Here is a 23,506-nt window from a genome sequence, read left to right as displayed (position 1 = left end):
AAATAGTCTCGAAGCCCAGGTGTTAAATCTGGACAAAGAAAACAACGGCAAATCAATATGGGTCAGAATAATGGGCAAAAATTCAAAGGGCATAATAATAGGAGCATGCTATAGACCGCCAAATTCAGACACCGAGCAAAATAATCTATTATACAATGATATTAGAAATGCATGTAGAAAAGGAGAAGCCATACTAAATGGGGGATTTCAACTTCCCCCATATAAAATGGGAAAACCCGATGGGGAGCACTACGGACGAAATTGAAATGGTGGAAATGACTGCTTCCCAACGCAATTTGTCAAGGCACCGACTAGAGGGGAGGCATGCCTTGATTTAGTCTTTTCAAATAACGAAGACAGAATAACTAAAACAGAGGTCAGAGAGCCATTGGCAAACTCAGACCACAACATGGTCTCATTTGAAGTGATTTTTAAAACCCCCAAAGTAATGACTAAAGCTAAGGTTTACAATTTTAGAAAAGCAAACTATGAAGGTATGAAACAAAGACTAACAGAAGTAGATTGGAGTAAAATAAGAGAAAACATCCACAGAAAAAGGACGGCTGTTTTTTAAAAATGTAGTACTAGAGGCACAAAACAATTACATCCCAAAAGTAGACAAATCTAAAACAAAATGGTACTTGGAACTGCAAACACAAGTCAAAAAGGAAGTTAGAAAGGCCAAGAGAGAGATAGAAATCAACATTGCTAAGGGGGCTAAAACCAATTCCAAAATGTTTTTCCAATATTATAACAGCAAGAGAACATTCAAAGAGGGGGTTAAATGTCAGAGACACAAATGGCAAAATCATAGATGAAGAAAAAAAAAAGCAAATATATTAAATGATTACTTTTCACAGGTTTTTACAAAGGAGGACACAGACAACATACCCCACATGTCGACCTGTTCCTATCCAGTTTTAAATAACTTTAGCATAACAGAGGCCGAAGTGTTAAAGGGACTAGGAGCTCTTAAAATAAACAAATCCCCTGGGCCGGATGAGATCCTCCCAATAGTACTCAAAGAAATGAAAGAAGAAGTTATTTACAAACCGCTAACCAAGATCATGTAAAGGTAAACGAATCGCACACACCAGAAACATCTAGTTACCTGGAAATCGACTGGCAGATGTTCTCTATTACCTTATCTTTATAATTTTTGTGTCCTCAATTGTACAGCTACGGGTATTCTGATACTGCAAGAATTCTCTTTTTTTCCACCACTGTTTACTGAAGGTGCGCAAGGGAAGGTGTTCCTCATTGGTCAGTTCCCCAGCTGCCACGCAACAAAATCGCAAAAAAAGACACCATTTCTATTTTATTTGCATCGCTTCTGTGTTGCCCATTGCATCGCGAATGTCTCGTATCAAAAATACATGTTATATTTTTTTTGTCATGATGCTTGTTGCATCGTGTCCAGTGTGTAGAGGCCTTAATACTGCAATTTTTGCAGGACCTGTTTGATGAGGGGAATCCCCCTCTACATTGAAGGTCTATCTGGCAGCCATTCGGCTTGCCATGTCAAAATTGACCCATCTCCCCAGGAGCTCAGCTTCCTGGCAGGACCATTTTTGAAAGGAGTTTGGCAGCTTTAGCCGCCTATGAAAACATTGTTCTTCGCTGGAGGCTAAACTTGGTGCTCAATGCACTCTTGAAGCCTCCATTTGAGCCCATGCATTCAGCTGAGCTGAAATATTTATCGCTCAAGCGACTGTTTGCTTGCTGTCACCCCCACAAAGCAGGTGAGAAGATACAGGCATTCTCCATAGCAAAAGCCTGCTTAATTTTTTACAGAGGCCAGGACAAAGGTTACACCAATCCTGCATTTTGCCAAAGACAATCCCAGCATTCCATGTCAACCAGTCTGTGGAAATGGAGGCTTCCTTCCACCTCCTTTCCAGTCGGACAGGGAGCTGCAGCTCCATACGCTCTGCCCAGTGCGGGCCCTGGCGTACTATATTATTGGAGGCAGTCTGTTTTTGTCTGCTATGGGGTGAAGTCCCATGGCAAAGCCCTGTCTAAGCAGAGGCTGTCCAAATGGATGGCAGACACAGCCAGTACTGCCTTTGAGCTGGCCAACTTGCCCCTCCAGAAAAGCTCACTACCCATTCCACCAGGGCCTTGGCAAATTTGTTGGCTTTATTCCAAGGTGCACCTGTCATGGACATTTGCAATGCAGCGGTGTGGGCTACTCCCCAGACCTTTACTAGGTTTTACAGACTAAATGTCGTGGATCCTCAAAACCCTGGCTTTGGAACTAGAGTGTTAAGGGTGGCTTCTCAGTCAACCCTTCTCCCTCAATTTTTTAGATCTAACTGCTTGTTACTGGGGTTCCGAATGGTAACGCAAAAGGCAGCTTTGGCTTAGCATTGTAGCATTCCGATTGTGTGGCAATCTTGCCCTTGCGACGACTTAGGTATACTGACCCATTCAGTAATGGTTACATTTCGTACTTGAAAGGGAACGTTGGGTTATTATCATAACCCTGGTTCCCTGAAACAGAAATGTAATCATTAACCTTCAAGGTCACTGCGTCCATGACTGCACCAAGGTCTGTGAGCACTGTCATTTTATGCCCTTGGGGGAGGACCATGACTGCGTCACAGGCTCTGTGAGCAGCTTCAATGTGTTTTATTCATGTTTCAGGTCTTTAGGAGGTAAATACCTATTCGGTAATGGTTACATTTCTATTTCAGTTTTGTCATGTTTCATTCATCAGGCGTAAACAACGTTGCAACAGCAAACACAAACCAGAAAAACACCACAACAGCAGACACACAAAGGTTAAATGTAAAATTGATCTAGCATGTATTCTCCGAGCGAATGTGTAACTTTGACATTGTTTATTGCCGCATTCAGGCAAACTAGTGATTTAAGAAAAAGAAAAGCTGCACAGCAAGTTCAGTCAGGAATCTCCCTGACTCGGGTATTAGGAGCGTCCAATGTGTGCATGCCCTTTGCTGTGAACTGCAAATGGAAACATAGCATAAGGGTGTCAGTGTGTGTGTGTGTGTACCCTTACCATTGCTGTCTAGACCCTTCTCCTTACCTGACTGCATGTCCAGGGCGGCTTGCAGCTTGGGTGGGCAGTAGATGGCATTGGCAGTCGTCCTGGCTGAAGTGAGGGCAGCCCGTGCTTTGGGCAAATTACTGAGAGCATGATATGTCTTACTCTCCAGAAGCTGCACCTCCACCAGCAGTGCCTTGTCATCCATCTTCTTCAGCTCCCGCAGCAACTGGGACCCTGACAGAGACAGGCATAAAGGGGTGTCTTTTCGGTTTGGACAGTTTTCATAGAATTGTTCAGATTCTACTGATTAAAGTGCATCAGCTTTTTTTGAGATTTCTGGCTAGTGAACTAGGAGAGGGGTGTTACAGGTATTTCATCCATAACTTTAGAACACCCAGTGGTGGTTTAAGTACTGATACTAAAAGAAGTTGCTAAAAAATCAATGACAAACATTCAATAAGACTCAATGAAGATAATGCAAAAGACTAATCGAAACATAACAGGTATGCATGTTAATTTATTATTACAGTGTAAAGGGACATCTGATGCGGACGCACACATATTCTTTTCAGTTGTTAAACTCAAGTCCTTTGTATTTTTTTTTTTTTTTTTAATAATCTGAAGTGTTCTAATTTGAATACAAGTTGTGCCTTTTTTAACTTTTGCACAACTTTAGTTATTGGATCTGTTAAAAAAACAAAAAACAAATGCGTGTTTTTACTTGAAAAATAAAACGTAAATTCATCGATTATGTCTATACGATAATCGAATACGAAATTAGGGTGCCGACTGCACCACTAATAAACAAATACAAAATAAAAATTTATATATATATATATATATATATATATATATATATATATATATATATATATATTTTAGCTCAAAGAGCCAGCTGCAGTACTGTGCAAAAGTTTTAGGCAGGTGTGAAAAAATGCTGTAAAGTAAGAATGCTTTCAAAAATAGACATGTTAGTTTATATTTATCAATTAACAAAATGAAAAGTGAGTGAACAGAAGAAAAATCTACATCAAATCAATATTTGGTGTGACCACCCTTTGCCTTCAAAACAGCATCAATTCTTCTAGGTATACTTGCACACCGTTTTTGAAGGAACTCGGCAGGTAGGTTGGCCCAAACATCTTGGAGAACTAACCACAGTTCTTCTGTGGATTTAGGCAGCCTCAGTTGCTTCTCTCTCTTCATGTAATCCCAGACAGACTCGATGATGTTGAGATCAGGGCTCTGTGGGGGCCATACCATCACTTCCAGGACTCCTTGTTCTTCTTTACGCTGAAGATAGTTCTTAATGACTTTCGCTGTATGTTTGGGGTCGTTGTCATGCTGCAGAATAAATTTGGGGCCAATCAGATGCCTCCCTGATGGTATTGCATGATGGATAAGTATCTGCCTGTGCTTCTCAGCATTGAGGAGACCATTAATTCTGACCAAATCCCCAACTCCATTTGCAGAAATGCAGCCCCAAACTTGCAAGGAACCTTCACCATGCTTCACTGTTGCCTGCAGACACTCATTCGTGTACCGCTCTCCAGCCCTTCGGTGAACAAACTGTCTTCTGCTACAGCCAAATATTTCAAATTTTGACTCATTAGTCCAGAGCACCTGCTGCCATTTTTCTGCACCCCAGTTCCTGTGTTTTCGTGCATAGTTGAGTCGCTTGGCCTTGTTTCCACGTCAGAGGTATGGCTTTTTGGCCGCAAGTCTTCCATGAAGGCCACTTCTGACCAGACTTCTCCGGACAGTAGATGGGTGTACCAGGGTCCCACTGTTTTCTGCCAATTCTGAGCTGATGGCATTGCTGGACATCTTCCGATTGCGAAGGGAACTAAGCATGATGTGTCTTTCATCTGCTGTAGTAAGTTTCCTTGGCCGACCACTGCGTCTACGGTCTTCAACGTTGCCCGTTTCTTTGTGCTTCTTCAAAAGAGCTTGGACAGCACATCTGGAAACCCCTGTCTGCCTTGAAATTTCTGCCTGGGAGAGACCTTGCTGATGCAGTATAACTACCTTGTGTCTTGTTGCTGTGCTCAGTCTTGCCATGGTGTATGACTTTTGACAGTAAACTGTCTTCAGCAACCTCACCATGTTAGCTGAGTTTGGCTGTTCCTCACCCAGTTTTATTCCTCCTACACAGCTGTTTCTGTTTCAGTTAATGATTGTGTTTCAACCTACATATTGAATTATTAGCACCTGTTTGGTATAATTGTTTAATCATACACCTGACTATATGCCTACAAAATCCCTGACTTTGTGCAAGTGTACCTAGCAGAATTGATGCTGTTTTGAAGGCAAAGGGTGGTCACACCAAATATGGATTTGATTTAGATTTTTCTTCTGTTCACTGACTTTGCATTTAGTTAATTGATAAATATAATCTATTAACATGTCTATTTTTGAAAGCATTCTTTACAGCATTTTTTCACACCTGCCTAAAACTTTTGCACAGTACTGTATAGATAGATAGATAGATAGATAGATATAGAGAGAGAGAGAGAGAGAGAGAGAGAGAGAGAAAGTCATGTTCAATAAATATACCACTCCACAGGCAATTGAAGTCAATGGGATCAAGCTTTATGAAGTCAATAACTACGTATACTTAGGACAGTTAGATTTGGCAACAAAGAACCAAATATGCGAAATCACCAGGAAAGCAAAAATGTGCTGGTTCGACATTACAATTTTCCCTTTCCTGTCCGACATCATGAAAAAGACGTCAAGCACAGGTCTCTAGTCGTTTTTTCTCTCCAGAAAAAGCTGAGAAAACCTTTCAATGGCCGAGACCAATAGGAGCCGAGAGAAAGGGGGCAGATCTGAGCAATACACATAGCCTCTGCACCACAGAGATAACAGGGGCATAAACAAGATAGCTGCTTCCGCATCCAACGCTCATAGAATATCACAGACATTTGCAGAGCTTTTTGAGATGTTATAGTAATAAAATAATGACTTGGATCGTATTATTGAGGAGTTTGGTGATAAAACAAGTGATCAGGAGATGATTTATCAGTATGCATGACCATGAAGAGGTATGTGAAAAATACAGCGAACAAGGGGTGGGGCGGGGCTGGAGATGCAGTACTCAGTGTCCTGTTGATATGCATTGCCTTTTAAACCTGTTTTACTGTGAAAAAAATACTTTTAAAACAGCACGTGTAAAATAAACAGCGCGTGTGAAAATAAATTGGACCCGACGCGACTGAGAGGCGCTGATTGTTTCAGTTTAAAGTGTTAGTGTTGAGTAACTAGTTGGCTCTTTGCATAATTGGTGTCAAATTCAAAAATTTAAAGAGGCAGAATGCATATACTGAATTTTATATGGAGAAAATCCAGGACCAAGACTGTCTGTCGAATTATCCACCAGTTGAGTTAACCGAGGTTGACTGTAATAGCAATATTAACCGTTACAAATGGGTGTTTCCCTTTAAGACACCCGAACCTGAAACTTTATACCAAAGACTTCGTCAGAGCAGAGTGACGTGGCTGCTGCTCCACCCTCGAGAGCATAAAGTAGCTGCGCACTGACAACAATGTCATTTTCCTTCGAGGATTACTACCATGGACGCCGTGACCTCGAAGTTAATGGTTAATATTCCTATTTCAGGGAACCAAGGTTATGATAATAACTTAACGTTCCCTTTCAAGTAGGGAATATTAATCATTACAAATGGGTGAGTATATCCAAGCTGTCGCAAGGACATGGTAGTATAACACTGTGCTACAAAGCTAAGCCAAAACCGCCTTGTGCTTCTTAATCAGTATCTAGCAAAGCTGGAAGACATCTGATGAAAACTCACCTAATGTTCTGTTGTGAGGGTGGACTGGGAAGCCGCCCCCAGCACTCTAGTGCCGAAAACAGGGTTATGCGTTTCTACGACATTCAGTTAGTAGAACCTAGTAAAAGTCTGGGGGGAAACCCACACTGCTGCATTGCATATGTCCAGGACCGATGCACCCTGGAACAAAGACCATGAAGTCTCCTGACCCCTGGTGGAATGGCCGGTGAGCTTCTCTAGCGGAAGCATATTGGCCAGTTCATAAGCAGTCTTAACTGTGCCTGTCAAACATTTAGACAGACTCTGCTTAGACAGAGCCTGTCCCTGGGACTTAGTCCCATAACAGACTAAGAATTGTTCTGACTGCCTCCAGCTTTTAGTCCTGTCAACATAATATGCCGATGCCAGCACTGGGCAAAGCGTATGGAGCTGGCGCTCCCTGTCAGATTGGAAAGGAGGGGGATGGAAAGCCTCCAGTTCCACCGACTGGTTAACATGAAAGGCCGAGATGGTCTTCGGCAAAAAAAAGCAGGGTTAGTACAAAGGACAACCTTTGTTCTGGCCACTGAAAACATTAGACAGGCTTTCGATGTGTAGCAGTGCACACAGTAGTAACAGTAAGCAGTGTCAGTACAAACAGTAGTGCACACAGTAGACAATGCCAGTACACACAGTAGGCAGTATCAGTGCACACGACAGACGTAAACAAACGGACAGTGTCAGTACACACAGTACACCGTGTTATTGTACACACTAGATGGCGTCAGTGTGCAATACAGTGAGTCAGTGCACACACAAAAACAAGTGTCTGTGCACAGAGCAGATAGGCAGATAGTGTCAATGCACTTACAGACCTGCCAAACTTGACTTTTTTTTTGGAGTAGCACTCTTTCATGCGGACATATCGGGGGGGTCCGGGGGGCTTCCCCCCAGAATTGTTTTAGGGTATAAAACAGCTAAATGCTACACTCTGGTGAGTTTTGAGTGAATTTTTCAGTAAAAAAAATAATGAGATTAGCTATGATTGTTTCAGTTTAAATTTAATTTTGTTTACCTTAGTATAGATGAAACCTTTTTTAATTTATACCAACTGAAAATTATTTCAAGTACAAAAAATATCCATTTTTGTAGTATGTTTGTATTTTATTTACTGTCAAAACATAAATTGAAATGTATAAGCTTCTAAAACAGAGAAACAAAGCACTTTCAAAAAAGGAAAAAAAAAATAGTAAATAGTCACTGAGTCTGCACCAGATGTAATAACTGTCCACAAAGTGAGTTGTTTGGAAAAGAAAGGAATCCAACAGGTCAAACTGCACTTTCAGATCTTGAATGTTTAGCTTCATAGGTGGCTGACTTGGCTTTCCTGAGCAAGGTGTCACTAAAGGTTTGTGTGTGACACACTTGCTCCTTCGCTGACATCATGACTTTGTGTGTTACCAGTGAACTTAGCATGTCTGTGCTCAGGCTGGCTCTGTGTTGGGTTTTGTTTTTAGTCACCAAGCTGAACACTCTTTCACAGTCAGCATTACTGTGGAAGATGACCAAAATGCCTAGAGCGGTAACATTACAGTAATGCCCGATTCTTTTGTTCTGGACAGAAATATAAAGTTTCCTTCTACAGGATTCCTGCTGATCCAGACATGAGGGTAAAATGGATTTCAGCGATTAAGAGAGAATAAAAAAATGAAAAAGACTGGATCCATTCGTTTGTAGTGAGTGCTTCATAAAAAGTTAATATCAGTAAGCATGTATTGGTAGCTCTGATATTACGTTATTAGTTGTAGTAGTAATATTAAGTCCCACTTTAACACGCTTACTTGTGTGGCCGTTTTTTCATAAATATTTAGCTATACAGTTAAACAAGATTACATTTATGCGGGTCGATTATTCCCAGTCCTTACATAAAAAAAATATTTTACAGTTAACAAAATCCATAATGCTACATTAATGATCTTACTGAACTTCAATATAAAATCACAAACCAGCTGTTTAAGACTTGTTTAAAGCACGATGAAACAGCATTTATCTACAATGTAATTGAACGCTACTTGCAAAGTAAACAGAAGCCTTACGTACCTTAACCACATCAACAATGTTAATGCTGTGTTCATTTTTATTTACTGACATCCCTGTATGGTAACAGGCGTTTGTGAAAAACGGGCCAAAAACAGAATATTAAACTTAAATATTGTACTATATTATTATAATAAATGTTTGTACTTCCTCCCTCGCCATTCTCGTAAAATCCTCATTCAGCTGTATTTTCTTTTCATGCGATGCAGTTATCTAAACCGAGCATTTTTTTTTTATTTTTTTTTTTAAAAACGCAAGTGGGTTTTTTCCCCCAGACAAAAATGAATGCATAACTAATGCATTAATTAAAAAACAAAGGTACCATAGCCAGTTTGAAATAAATAATGTCGTCACAAGTCACAGTACTTCACAGTCCAATATTTGAGAACTACGTTGCACTATTTACAAAGAGAATATAAAAAAGTTGTATACTCCAAGTATACTTGTGCCAAAATACGACAGTATAATGGTACCAATACTATACTAAAACCAGACAATTTTGGCACAAGTATACTTGTAGTGTACTACTTTTTTGTAAGGGATAATATTGGATTCTGATCCAAACTTCTTTATACCCTCTGTTAAATGTTGAACAGTATGGGAGGTGAAAAATTTAAAAAAATGAAACAAATGTGCACACATTATATATTAATATGCAAGTGTTGTATATTAAACATACAAGTCAAATACTAAATGCAGTACACCCTCGCTATAACAACCCTGTTTGGGTCCAAAGCCTTTTGTTCCCTATAGTAAAAGGACAATCCAAAACGAACAATATAAGTTGCTGGAGTAAGTTAAGGAAGTCACCTTGGATAAAGGCATTAGCTAAATTATTAATATTAGTACTGTTTTTATTCTTTGATTTTCTTTATTATTACAGTATTTGTCACTAGTACCATGAATAATAACAATAGCAATGAGATTCTTTGAGCGCTGGATGCAGAAGCAGCTATCTTGTTTGTTTATGTCCGTGTTATCTCTGTGGTCCAGGGGCTATGTGTATTGCTCAGATCCGCCCCTTTTTTTTCCGGCTTCTCTCAGCTCCTAATCGGTCTCACTCGGCCATTGAATGGTTTTCTCGGCTTTTTCCGGAGAAAAAATGACTAGAGACCTGTGTTTTACGTCTTTTTGATGATGTCGGTTAAATCGTATAATGAAAGCCATAGCGAGGATGTAAATAGTATATCTACACTCGGCTGACGGTTTGGACCCGAGACTGTTGCTGCACTCAGTACTGTAAGTTACAAACAAGCACCATACATTTAAAATAAAATTACCGATACATTTTATTAATCACATTAAAATAAATGAAAAAAGCGAACATGCTATGTTTATACACACCATAGGGGCTATGTTTTGTTTTTTTAAATCCCAGTAAGTGATAACTATTTTATTAGATTTTTAATAAAGGTAACAAGATAAAATGTGAATCTTGGTGAGCAAAGTACAGTAGCTTGTAATTCCAGTTTGTAACTTTGTTTAAAAAAATCATAGCCTTCAATATAATTTATATATTTTGGCTGTCGTAGTGTCCATTTACCCTTTGTTTCACTGGAGCAGACAGAGTCATGTGACATATAACAGTGCGCTGACTGGATAGGATTGCTTGTTGTCAGGACGCTGTCAAGGGTGTTACACGGGGCAATCCTCGTGGGATTTGTTCACAAGCAATATAGTTGCTACTAGTAAATTGCTTAGACAGTTGCCGCTATAGCTGCTGACCCGCTTTCGAGATCAATTATTATTAATAATAAAAAATAAAATCGCTGAATTATTTTCATTCTCCCGTGATACTAATAAAAGTCCAGACCTTTTCAATACTTTCATAACAGAGACATGGTTTTTGAGCATTTTCAAGCCCTGGAAATCAGTTTGGCATTTTTCCATACTTTTTCCAGACTAGCATACAAACCCTGATATTGATTTTCTGATACGGTTTGAAAAAAAACGTTAATTTAAAAATAAAATCAAGTTACTTGCAACTAAGATGATACGATAAACTTGTAGTACTCTCGTGAAAGGAAAGTACTGATTAGCAAACGTTTCAAGTTGTAGTCTTTTTTTTTTTCTTTATTCCGAGATAGTGAAATAGTGGGTATACCTTCCAGCAAGTACCTTCCACCTTTTTTCAAGATTTGTTTTTCGTGCACCGTTTGATACCGCACCTCAGGTAGACAAGGTAATCAATCAATTATATCTTAAATGACCAAAACCCATAGGTGTGAATCATTAAATCGATTAAAACCCCTATTCACACAACTAATTTGAGGTACAGCGATTCAGTCATTAATAAAATCCTTAATGCTTAGAAGATTAAAAGCTAGTTGTGTTTGTGACTTTGTACTTGTGGAACATCTGCTTTTTAAAAAATAGGACTTTAAAAGTAAGTTTATTCTAGATCAACATTGTCATCTGTTGACAGAACTCATGTACTACATGTACTTACAAAACTGAAAGGGCTAAGAATGTATTGTACACAGGTTCCCAACATGTATGTCTAATGACAGATCTCATTTTACAGTTGTACAGTACAGGAGACACACATTTCAAAGGGATATTCCATATTTAATAATAATCTAATTCTGAAATGAGATAACCAACAAAATACTCATCCCTGTACTTACCAAGATTCAGAGCCTCCTGGTACCTCTTAGTGTCGAAATACAGTGAAACCAGGCGAGCCTAAAGGAAGATACATCTGATATTAACAGGATTCACACTTCTTTAATTGTTCTTAAAGAAAACAAAACAATCTGCATCAAGCACATGTTTGCAACACCAGTCCTCCGGGACCACTAAAACTTTAAAACAGGAACTGAATATTAAATTGTAAACCTCCAACACTTTCCAGTGTATAAAAAAGCCTCTAAGACTTGAGTGGTCAGACAATCTTTACAATTTATTTTACTGATGAAGTTGAAACCAAAAAACAAACAAACACAGGTCTGTTTCCCAAATAACTAAGGTTTTCAAACTCTCTTGCCTTTAAAGCCCAACTTGACAGATTTGAGATCAACCAGCTACTATTAACCGCAGGAGCTTAGGATGCTACTATGAACAGGGGGAGCTTAGGATGTCTCGTTCTTAAATGTTCTTAGGTTATGTCTTTATAGAAGCTTCCACCTGATGTTTACAACACACCAACAGACACACAACACTTTACACAGTGTTTCCCGAAGATCCTGTAAAACTTAACCAAATGATGCATAGAGAATCTCCAAACAAATAAAATTCTCGTATGGATTTCTGTGAAACTTTTAATAAAAGTACTGCTTTGAGTGGGGAAACAGACCCATTAGTGGACCCCTAAGATCAGGAATGGAAACCTGGTACCTTATGATTGAACTTGGTAGTAACAATAAACAAATGGTTTAGGAGATGCATTCTTGTGCCCAGGTTAGTTCCGATTTTACAATTCCATTTGTCCAGTGTCCAGTTCATTGTTAATATTTGTTACTTAAATGAATGTCCCAGCAATAAGGAGCTTGTTAAATTGTGAACTGATCAGAATTTACAGTAGTTATTAATCCAGTACTTTGTTTCTGCTATATTCAAGACAAACATAGAGGCAAAGCAGTACTTTAAGCAGCTCAGAGTAAATTTAGTATAGGCCTGTTCAGATTGCAGACAAGAAAACAAAAAACCTCCTCTCAATCTCAAACCTAACTCTAAAAACACTGAGTGCTGCAGCACCTTCCCTGGTCAGAGACTACACTCACCAATCTAAGCACCTGTTGATACTGCCACTTAGTAGCTAGACTTAAAATGTGTCCAATATATATTAACATACACAGTACCAGCACAAATTATGGCAACACAGCGGTAGAAACTAACAATATTGTGCTACTACCTTTTGAAACTTGGTAGTCCTGATGTAAACTTACTAGTCCTTACGTGAAGTGCCTAAATTGGAATCAACAACAACAGTTGGGGTCCCTAAAAATAGGCTTAGATTTTATTTTGCTAAAAAAATAAACACTGTTATAAATTTAGATTTACATTTCTTAAATGTAACCAGACAGGTAGTGGGGGTCAATACCCTTAGGCAGGCACAACATCTGAAAAATGCCCCACTTGTAACCATATTGGGAACGCATGGACGCCACTCTGGCATTCTGCTGATAATTCTGATAACCCCAGACGGCTCTGAAATGTTGCCATTCAGGGGCCACACCTGGAGATGTAGGCTCTACGGATCGGGATGCCACAATGTCCCCCGCACCTGACTGCAGCGTTTCGGAAAGTTACACGGCTACCCACTGCATCAGAGCTGAAAACCACTCTCCTGGGTCAGTAAGGGGCTACATGGGTATTAGCACCTCTCAATTTCAAGGACTGAAACATATTTGGGGGTCCAGAGGCTGAAAAGATACCCAACGAGATCCAGGAGCAAATTGCTGGTTGGAGGTCAGGGGGTTTAGCAAATGATTGCTCAAGATTGCTTATTTGTAGATATACTTTATGGTATATCTACAAATAAATAGGGGTGGGCACTAACATTGATATTTTGATACGATATCGATAATTTCCATATCGCGATATCGTGGGATAAAAAAAGTTCACGTACGCTCGCAGAAACATACCTTTTACTGCAAATACTGCTAAAAATACAAACGCAGTACAATCAAATTTATTTTATATTAAGATACAACAAACCCTATACATACCAATCATTGTTAGTCTCGTGGGCAAACACCACACACTAAAGTATTATTTAACCATTTTATTCCATTGATTGCCGTTTTTCTGTATCTAAGAACCTGATTAACAAATATATTTCAAACATTCAATAACTATAAATCAAGAAAAAAAACAAATCCACAACCTGTATACCCTCTCTCGTATGCTATACTCCCGTTTTTTCACCCGTTTCCTCTCACCAGACAATCCTGTTTTCAAAAGGTGCGTGCATCAACTATTTAAGAAACAGGACATTCTTTTTTAAAAGGGATAGACACAAAAACAAAACACAAAAAACAAACATGAAAATCAGCATAAATAATTTGATATATGTATATATCTTTTTTTCTTCCATTCAGAACGTGCCCCACAAGGTACCAAACGTTATTTGAATGCTGCATTATTGGGATTATTTTGAGATATGCACTCGCACCAGTGTGGTTCATCGCATTCTTTCCATGATTACTTACACTGTTATTAATGTATTTTTAAAATGTGAACTTTAAGTATTATGAATGAGATGTACTTTTAAAACATCAAAACACATCTCAAAACAATGCAACATTCAGCATGACACCGTACTTAATACATTTAGTGTTGTGCATTCATTAGCAGAGAGATTAAATTACTTCCGGATTGGCTAGTCTGTGTGCACTCTAGTAAATATTTTGGTTTTGAGGTGGCTGATGGTGGCATGGAATAGTAAAACAATATGACAAGACCTTGTTTTTCTCCATGGATATTGAGAAGCAAAGCTAAATTGAAGTAATTTATTGCTTTTCTTATGTAAACATATGTTAACGTCTATATGTATAAATGGACGGACGGACACTTGTGAATAGAGAAAACTTAACTTAAAGTCTTTATTTATATTATAGGTCAACACTACAACAGACTGACAAATAGAAATCAAAAACACACCACAGAAGAATTAAGAAATTCAGAGATGTACATGTATTACACTTTGGTACAACTCAGATAATGCTATCCATACATATCGTATTTTTAATAAAAAAATACCAATTGTTTCCTGTAGAACAGAACAGGAAAAAAAACAAAAAAACAAAAACAAAACAGGGCATCACATATACACATATTAATTTGATATGTGCATGATCCCTGTAAGCATTACATAATGTGTCACTCATAACATTGAATGGTGTCCAATTGTGAACATGAACAGAACATAAAAATATACTGACATACTAATTCGTCACGAACAGAAAAAAAAAAAAGGGGTCACCAAATCAATTCTATGGAAAATGTACTTGTTCCCATAAATATTACAGGATAGGTTTATAAATGAACTAGGAACTGGATCATCTCCAGATACAGTGTACATTCACACCAGTTTTTACATTTCAGTATGTGGTTGTGGCGGCGTGTCCCGCCACAATATATATGTGCGCCGTTTTATTATTATTTATCATCTTATTGTTTGTGGCGCAGATGCATTTTTTTGATTTATTAAAACCTTGTGAGGATGTGTGACTGATCAGCTACTGATTATTTAACTAGCTGACAGTCACGCATCCTTATTAAACTCGTGCAGACTATGGCCGAGGGGTAATAGGATAATTAATTAATAGCTAGTTAACCCCTTGGCCAGAATATAAAAGCCTGCAGTTGTCTGCGCTCAGGGAGAGGGTGTTTGAGAGTGGAGAATGAGTGAGGAGTTAGGAGGTAAAGAAACTAAAATATAAACAACTGCTAAGCATGCAGATTTTTACACCAGCACGATACTTATTTGTTTATTTCTGTTTGTTTGGCCAACACGCCTTTTTGTTTTGTAGTGTTTTGTTTTGTTTAAACTGTTTGTTTTGTTATTTAATAAAACACTGAACGCCGTTGCGCTCCAGTTTTGCGCAGCCATTACTTGTTTTGATTTGTGTTCCTGGTTTGTGACATCACCACACCTGCGCACGGCAAACCACACTGTCACAGTTGGTGTCCAGAAGAGGGATACAGCGCCTCCAAGCGTCAAACCAGGCATGCTGCAGATATGGGAGAGGCCCCGCTGCCATGTTCAGCGCCAGAAGAGGAGCCATTACTGCCGTCTCCAGCGCCAGAGAGAGAGGAGCCATCGAAAGTGCTCCCCCCGCAGCACTTTCGCTGCAGGAAATTGGGTGGCCGGAGCTAGTCTCCTGACCTCCCCCCCCCCCCCCCACCCCCACCCCCCCTGGCTTGTGACGTCACCACACCTGCGCACGGCAAACCAAAACAAGTAATGGCGATGCTAAGCGTGCTGGTTTTTACACCAGCACGATACTTATTTGTTTATTTCTGTTTGTTTGGCCAACGCGCCTTTTTATTTTGTTTTGTTTAAACTGTTTGTTTAGTTATTTAATAATCACACATTTTAGTTCTTGGCGAACCACTGCATTGAATAAGCAATACAGATTTTCAAACGCAGGCTTTGTTCATAAAGACTGCATTCTAAAGTTCACCACAAGAGGGCCCCTTATGACCATGAAAACTCAATTCCTGATAAAAATTATACTACCTTATCATGCAACATATACTGCTTAATACTATTATCAAATCAAACAGTAAATCATATAATGGTTAAAAAAAAATACTGTGCCCACTATTTTTTTAAAAGGGTAAAATTGACATTTTTTATACTATTTGCCATTTTTTCATAACATTACTGTGATCTCAGGCTGTACAGAAATTTGACAGCCGGGGTATCTAAAATATGCAGCTGAAAGTTCCACAGCGCACAATGCACTCTCAACGAATCACAAGTAGTTAATCACAATTAATACAAAATCAACATTTATAAAATACTAACCGTTGTCCTACAAAAAACATACACTATGCTTTCCAATTAACAAAATGTTCATATGATTTCCATTTTCACAAGTCTCAAACCATATTTTGTTCTGCTGTAAACGCCTGGAAGCCTTAAAGTTGCCTGCAACTTCTAGTTATATATGGAAACACACACATTTTTTGTACATGATGTAGTAACAACGAAGCTCAAAAAGGAAGAGGGCGGCAAACTATTAGTTATTATCGGATTACTTGGGATGACTTAACATTTTTGTGAAAATCCTCTTTTTTAAAAAAAATTGTTACTTTCCCGTTTGTTTTGTGGTATGTGATGGTAATACTTTCACATTGTGGCCTTGGTCAAAGAAACAAACATGCTAGTTTGTCAGCCAATCAGTGTCACCTGTCACAAAAAAAACAGAAGGGAGACCACATCAAAACAAGGGCAACAACTCAGGTAAGACAACTATTAAATGTATTTATCTTAATGCTAAAGTCTCAGAAACAAAATGTTAGAACTTGAAGCTACTGCACTAAAAAGTAACTATGATGCGATAGGAGTTACAGGAACTCTGGAGACTAATATAATTAGTGGGTACACACTGTATAGGAAAGACAGGCAGGACAGAAGAGGTGGAGGGGTAGCGCTATACATAAGAAATAGTCGTGAAGCCCAGGTGTTAAATCTGGACAAAGAAAACAACGCTGAATCAATATGGGTCAGAATAATAGAAGCATGCTATAGACCGCCAAATTCAGACGCCAAGCAAAATAATCTGTTATACCATGACATTAGAAATGCGTGTAGAAAATGAGAAGCCATACTAATGGGAGAACCCGGTGGGGAGCACGACGGACGAAAATGAAATGGTGGAAATGACAAATGATTGCTTCCTAACGCAATTTGTCAAGGCACCGACTAGAGGAGAGGCATGCCTTGATTTAGTCTTTTCAAAGAAATTAAGACAGAATAACTAAAACAGAGGTCAGAGAGCGACCACAACATGGTCTCATTTGAAATGTTTTTTAAAACCCCCAAAGTAATGACTAAAGCTAAGGTTTACAATTTTAGAAAAGCAAACTATGAAGGTATGAAACAGAGACTAACACAAGTAGATTGGAGTAAAATAGAGAAAACATCCACAGAAAAAGGATGGCTGTTTTTTATAAATGTAGTACTAGAGGCGCAAAACAATTACATCCCAAAAGTAGACAAATCTAAATCTAAAACAAAATGGCCAAAATGGTTTAATAGATCAATTTAAAAAAATATTCAGCGAAAAAAGGCACTTTTCAGAGCGTTTAAAAGGGACAAAGTGCACAGAAAGAGTACTTGGAACTGCAAACACAAGTCAAGAAGGAAGTTAGAAAGGCCAAGAGAGAGATAGAAATCAATATTGCTAAGGGGGCTAAAACCAATTCCAAAATGATTTTCCAATATTATAACAGCAAGAGAACATTCAAAGAGGAGGTTAAATGTCTAAGAGAGACAAATGGCAAAATCATAGACGAAAAAAATAGCAAATATATTAATTGATTACTTTTCACAGGTTTTTACAAAGGAGGACACAGACAACATGCCCCACATGTTGACCTGTTCCTATCCAGTTAAATAAATTTAGCATAACAGAGGCAGAAGTGTTAAAGGGACTATGAGCTCTTAAAATAAACAAATCCCCTGGGCCGGATGAGATTCTCCCAATAGTACTGAAAGAAATGAAAGAAGTTACTTACAAACCGCTAACCAAGATCATGCAACAGTCTCTTGACACAGGGGTTGTACCGACAGACTGAAAAATAGCAAACGTAATACCGATCCACAAAAAGGGAGACAAAACCGAACCAGGTAACTACAGACCAATAAGCCTGACTTCTATTATATGTAAACTTATGGAAACTATAATAAGATCTAAAATGGAAAATTACCGATATGGTAACAATATCCTGGGAGACAGTCAGCATGGTTTTAGGAAAGGGAGATCGTGTAACTAACCTGCTTGACTTTTTTGAGGATGCAACATTGACAATGGATAATTGCAACGCATACAACATGGTTTTAGATTTCCAGAAAGCTTTTGACAAAGTCCCGCATAAAAGATTAATTCTCAAACTGAACGCAGTAGGGATTCAAGGAAATGCATGCACATGGATTAGGGAGTGGTTAACATGTAGAAAACAGAAAGTACTGATTAAAGGAGAAACCTCGAAATGGAGCAAGGTAACCAGTGGTGTACCACAGGGATCAGATTATGGATAGATATAGATATGGTTAAATCTACTGAAATGGAATAATATCTCATTAGGAGAGAAGGGGAAAAAAATGGCAGTGTAGATTGAAAATGAATAATAATGGAAATTATTAGTGATCAAGGATTTTATATGGTAAATATAGGTGAAAAGCAACCCCTGATTTTTTGTTTTGCATTAGGGCACATTGTTCAGATGAGATACAGTAAGTTACCTATCCCAGAAGCCAGTGAATTTGAAATGAAAGCTGGTCTGATATCTACCTGGCACATGAATCCATTGTGTTTACAGACACCCACAGGTGAAGATGAGGAAAAATTCTGGCAGAGAGCAAATCAAAGCTCCTTGAAAGCCAAACGAGAAATGGCCATGGCTCATATGAACGGCAAAAGTCCTGAAATAGGATGGGTGATCTGTTAATGACCATATTTTGGAATTGGATATTCATGGCAAATTGAGGGTATGATGGTAATTATTAGTCTCAGGAACCTAGTGAGTGTTGGTAGAGCAAATAGAAAAAAGACGGTTGGGATATTAATTGATAAATATGAAGTTGTGAGATTATTGAGAAATAACAATTATTTTGAATCTTTTTCTGAATAACTTTTAAAGTCTTTAGAAATCTTATTTCTTTAGTTTTAGTTTAAACTATCACAGAGCAACAGATATACAGGGAGTGTAATATTTTTAGAGAAAAAAAAGACACTTTTTAATATTTAAAAACTGGGGCATGTTGGAACATTTTTGGTCTTCAAATACAACCTCACAGAATGGGTTAAACATTAACCCTTTGTGGTCCATTTACTCAGCGCATCTCAGGTCCAATTTTTTTTCACACACGCAGTTTATTTTGGACACGCTGTTTAAGTGTATTTTTTTCACAGTAAACAGGTTTAACCCTTTGCGGTCCATTCATTAACTGCGTGTCAGGCACGCCAGGTCTAATTAATTTTCACACGCGCAGTTAATTTTATACGCGCTGTTTAAAAGTATTTTTTTTCACAGTCAAACGGGTTTAAATGGCCCTGCATATCAACAAAGCACTCACTAGGCATCTCCAGCACCGCCCCACCCTTTTGTTTGCTAGGGCGTTCACCTATGTAAGAAATAAATAATAATAATAATAATAATAATAATAATAATAATAATAGTCGTACATACCGATCGATCATCTCCGGATCACTCGTTTTATCACCAAACTCCTCAATAATGCGATCAAAGTCATTATTTTATTATTATAACATCTGAAAAAAGCTCTGCAAATGTCCATGATAGTCTCTGTGCGCTGACGCACTCAGCCAGCTTGTTTACTATGAACGCCCCATTATCTGATACCTGATACCATGTATGACTATTCATGAGATACGCTTTTTTTTTTTTTTTTTTTTTTTTTTCCCCCCGACTTGTCTCGGCTCCTGTCGCTCCCACTCGGCAATTGAATGGTTTTCTCGGCTTTTTCCGGAGAAAAAACGACTAAACACCCGTTTACTGCGTTGCTATAATGATGTCGGACCCAGTCCGACAAAGGACCTGTGAGGAATAATTGCAATGTCGGACCCAGTCCGACAATGGACCGCAAAGGGTTAAAATGCACTGCATATTAACAGGACACTCAGTACTGCATCTCCAGCCCCGCCCCACCCCTTGTTCGCCTTTTTTTTCACATACCTCTTGATAGTAGTGCATACCAACAAATCATCTCCTGATCACTTGATTTATCACCGAACTCCTCAATAATGCGATCCAAGTCATTATTTTATTACTAGAACATCTAAAAAAAGCTCTGCAATACCGTGTGACCTCACGGTACGGGTGTGTTTACACTAGCAAATACCCAAGCCAAGCCAGAACCAAGCCGTGAAACTCCAGCCCTGCAACATATCTGAATCTGGCTCGGGGCCAAAGCAGGCTCTGAGCGGGGTTACTGCATTTCGTCATCACGCTCAAGCATCATTACAAGAAAAAGTGGCAACCCCCAGGACCACAACCGGTAAATGTTTTCGTACCTCCTTACCTTTACTCCGCAGGACACATAACAACACACATCTGACTAAAATACTAAATAAAATAACTCCCTCTCTATAATACGCATATAGTGAATAAAAAATGTAACTTTCCATGAATTAATCATGCATAAAGCACAATGTAATCAACACTATATTTTTTACAAAAAAAAAAAAAAGGTAACATTCCCACTCGAGGATCATTTTAATCAGCAGTTTTTAAACTATAGCCTGGCTAAACGGCAGTCGGGAGTTCAGTTCGAAGCGACAGACAAGCAAACCAGCAAAATGCGAGAAGGAGAGCGGGTCGGGAGAGGGGGAGAGGGAATGGGCTCGCCCCAGGTTCGGCTGCCAGAGCGGGGCTGAAGCATCTCGTCTCCCGGGGAAAGCTGCAGCTCCTCTCGCAGCAAAAAAGTTAATGGATTAGGAAAGAATGCTGAATAAGCTATAAAACGAATGCTGAATAATGAGGCTGTGTGGTCCAGTGGTTAAAGAAAAGGGCTTGTAACCAGGAGGTACCCGGTTCAAATCCCACCTCAGCCACTGACTCATTGTGTGACCCTGAGCAAGTCACTTAACCTCCTTGTGCTCCGCCTTTCGGGTGAGACGTAGTTGTAAGTGACTCTGTAGCTGATGCATAGTTCACATACCCTAGTCTCTGTAAGTTGCCTTGGATAAAGGCGTCTGCTAAATAAACAAATATTAATAATAATAATAATAATAATAATAATAATAATAATAATAATAATAATGCTATAAAACGAATGCTGACTAAGATGTCTGTGTTATAAAGTGCCAGCACAGCTTTTCTCCAGTTCAGATACTGTATCAAAAGGGAGAGACAGAAACAGAAGTTACACCGATAAGTTGTTTACAGTTTGAACACCGGTACTGTATTTACTGTACAAATATTGCACTTGTATCAGGAATTGGGGGACATGCTATAGGAGCGTTATATCCGAGGCGCGTTATGTATACCTTTAATATGGTCCCCCGTCTGCTTCCTTTGTTTAGGTATGTATTACAACCCCCCCGTCGCCCCCCCCCCCCCCAAGCATTTTCAGTACTTCTCCACAATAATAATAAAAAATAAAAAACAACATTTTATTGAATTAATGCTTTGTTCTATTTTTGCAGTCCGAGACATTTAATTGAATCGACTCAGCACGTTCATTATGCGTGACGTCTCTCAACTCGGCTCGCCTTTCTCTAGTGTAAACCAGGCTGGCTCGACTCGGCACCGACTCGGCTCGGGTGTGCAGGTGTAAACGTAGCTCAAATGTCTGTGATATTCTTTGAGCGCTGGATGCAGAAACAGCTATCTTGTTTGTTTATGTCCGTGTTATCTATGTGATGCCGGGGCTATCTGTATTTATGAGATACGCCCCTTTTTTTTTGGCTTCTCTCAGCTCCTATCGATCTCACTCGGCCATTGAATGGTTTTCCCTGCTTTTTCCGGAGAAAAGACGACTAGAGACCTGTTTTTTGCGTCTTTTTGATGATGTCAGACAGGGTCCGACATCGGACCGGAAAGGGAAAATTGCAATGTCGGACCAGGTCAGACATAGGACTGCTAAGGCTTAAGTCAGATTCTGGTTAAATTCCTAGTTAGACAGTAAGTTGATAAAGATCTTTCTGGTCACTTTTGTCTTTGCTAGGACAAGGCTCCAAGACAATCTGAAATAGGTGTTGGCCTCTCCTTTGATGTCCTTTGGATCATTGTTTTTGTGTTAGAGGTAACAACACATTGTTAAACAAAATTTACAGACTAGATATAAAACAGGTTTTCTTAAGAGGGTTATAAAAACTAGCTACTTAGAGAAACTGGATTGAACCAGATGCTTGTACTGCAATGCTTCAGCTTGCCAAAATATCCAACTGGTACAGAGCTTGGAAGCCGTAAAACTGCCTGGCAGTTCTTATTATTATTATTATTATTATTATTATTATTATTATTATTATTATTATTAATAATTTTGGTTTTGCCATGAACACAAATTAGAAGGGCTCAATTTTGCCAAGTATGTTTGGACTGAATTGTACTTTTTCGCTTTAATTTCATGAAGCAAAAATGGATATTAATCACTGATTGATTGACTGTGTTCACTGTTAAATAAAAGCTATATCCTACAAGTTATATTCTAGTTTTCTGTGTGTGTTTTGTGTGATGGGGAGGGGCGGGTAGCTTTTAAGAACAAGTAGATTTTTCTAGCATTTTGTCCCTTGGACAAAAGTTTTTCAAATTCTATACCCGATATTTAGTGAGCAAGTAGTCTGAGCGAAGTTATACAGCACCAAACTCCCCATCCCCAGATGAACTGCTTTCCTAGAAAAAGGAGAACATTTCAGGGAATGATTCTACTTGTGAAATGTCTTGCTCTTTAAAATATTTAAAAGAGAAGATGATTAACTAGTCAGGTATACCAATATATTTAGTAAGTAAAGGGTCAGTGAGATAAAATGGGCAATACAATCCCCACCACTAGTCTTGCTGTAAATCATTTGTTGTTGCCATAATTTGTGCCTGTACTGTTTGTTGCTTTTGCATGACATCTCTAAATCTGACCTCCTTTTCTTTCCCTCCTCCTCCTCCTCCTCCTCCTCTGATCTCTCTATCTCTGTTCCTCTGGAATCTACCACACTCTCTCCATCTTCCTCTGCTAAGAACCTCGGAGTCGCCCTGGACCCCTGCCTCTCTTATTCCCAGCACATCTCCACTGGCACGCGCTTGCCGATTCTTCCTGAGCAACATCCGAAGAATCCGACCCTTCCTCACCAACTATGCTACCCAGCTCCTGGTCCAGGCCTTGGTACTCTCCAGCCTAGACTACTGCAACTCCCTCCTGGCTGGCCTCCCTGCGTCCGCCACCCGTCCGCTCCAGCTCATCCAGAACTCCGCTGCCCGCCTGGTGTTCTCT

At 39.1% G+C, this 23,506-nt stretch overlaps 1 protein-coding gene across 2 annotated transcripts in view; it reads right to left on the bottom strand.

The window, feature by feature from the left end:
- psmd11b (proteasome 26S subunit, non-ATPase 11b) overlaps window positions 1-23,506 on the bottom strand; it is a 47,490-nt gene that overhangs the window by 17,405 nt on the left and 6,579 nt on the right. Inside the window, exons 4-5 of one of the 2 annotated variants that reach the window (XM_034057853.3) lie at window positions 11,508-11,565; window positions 3,050-3,244 (exon numbers count right to left, since the gene is read on the bottom strand). In XM_034057853.3, the coding sequence (XP_033913744.1) occupies window positions 3,050-3,244; window positions 11,508-11,565 (253 nt within the window). The remainder of the gene's footprint in view (window positions 1-3,049; window positions 3,245-11,507; window positions 11,566-23,506) is intronic. The other variant, XM_059002739.1, reaches the window with a different exon arrangement.

This window comes from Acipenser ruthenus, chromosome 28 (assembly GCF_902713425.1).
Source record: "Acipenser ruthenus chromosome 28, fAciRut3.2 maternal haplotype, whole genome shotgun sequence".
Taxonomy (NCBI): domain Eukaryota; kingdom Metazoa; phylum Chordata; class Actinopteri; order Acipenseriformes; family Acipenseridae; genus Acipenser; species Acipenser ruthenus.
This window is presented reverse-complemented; position numbering and strand designations above follow the sequence as displayed.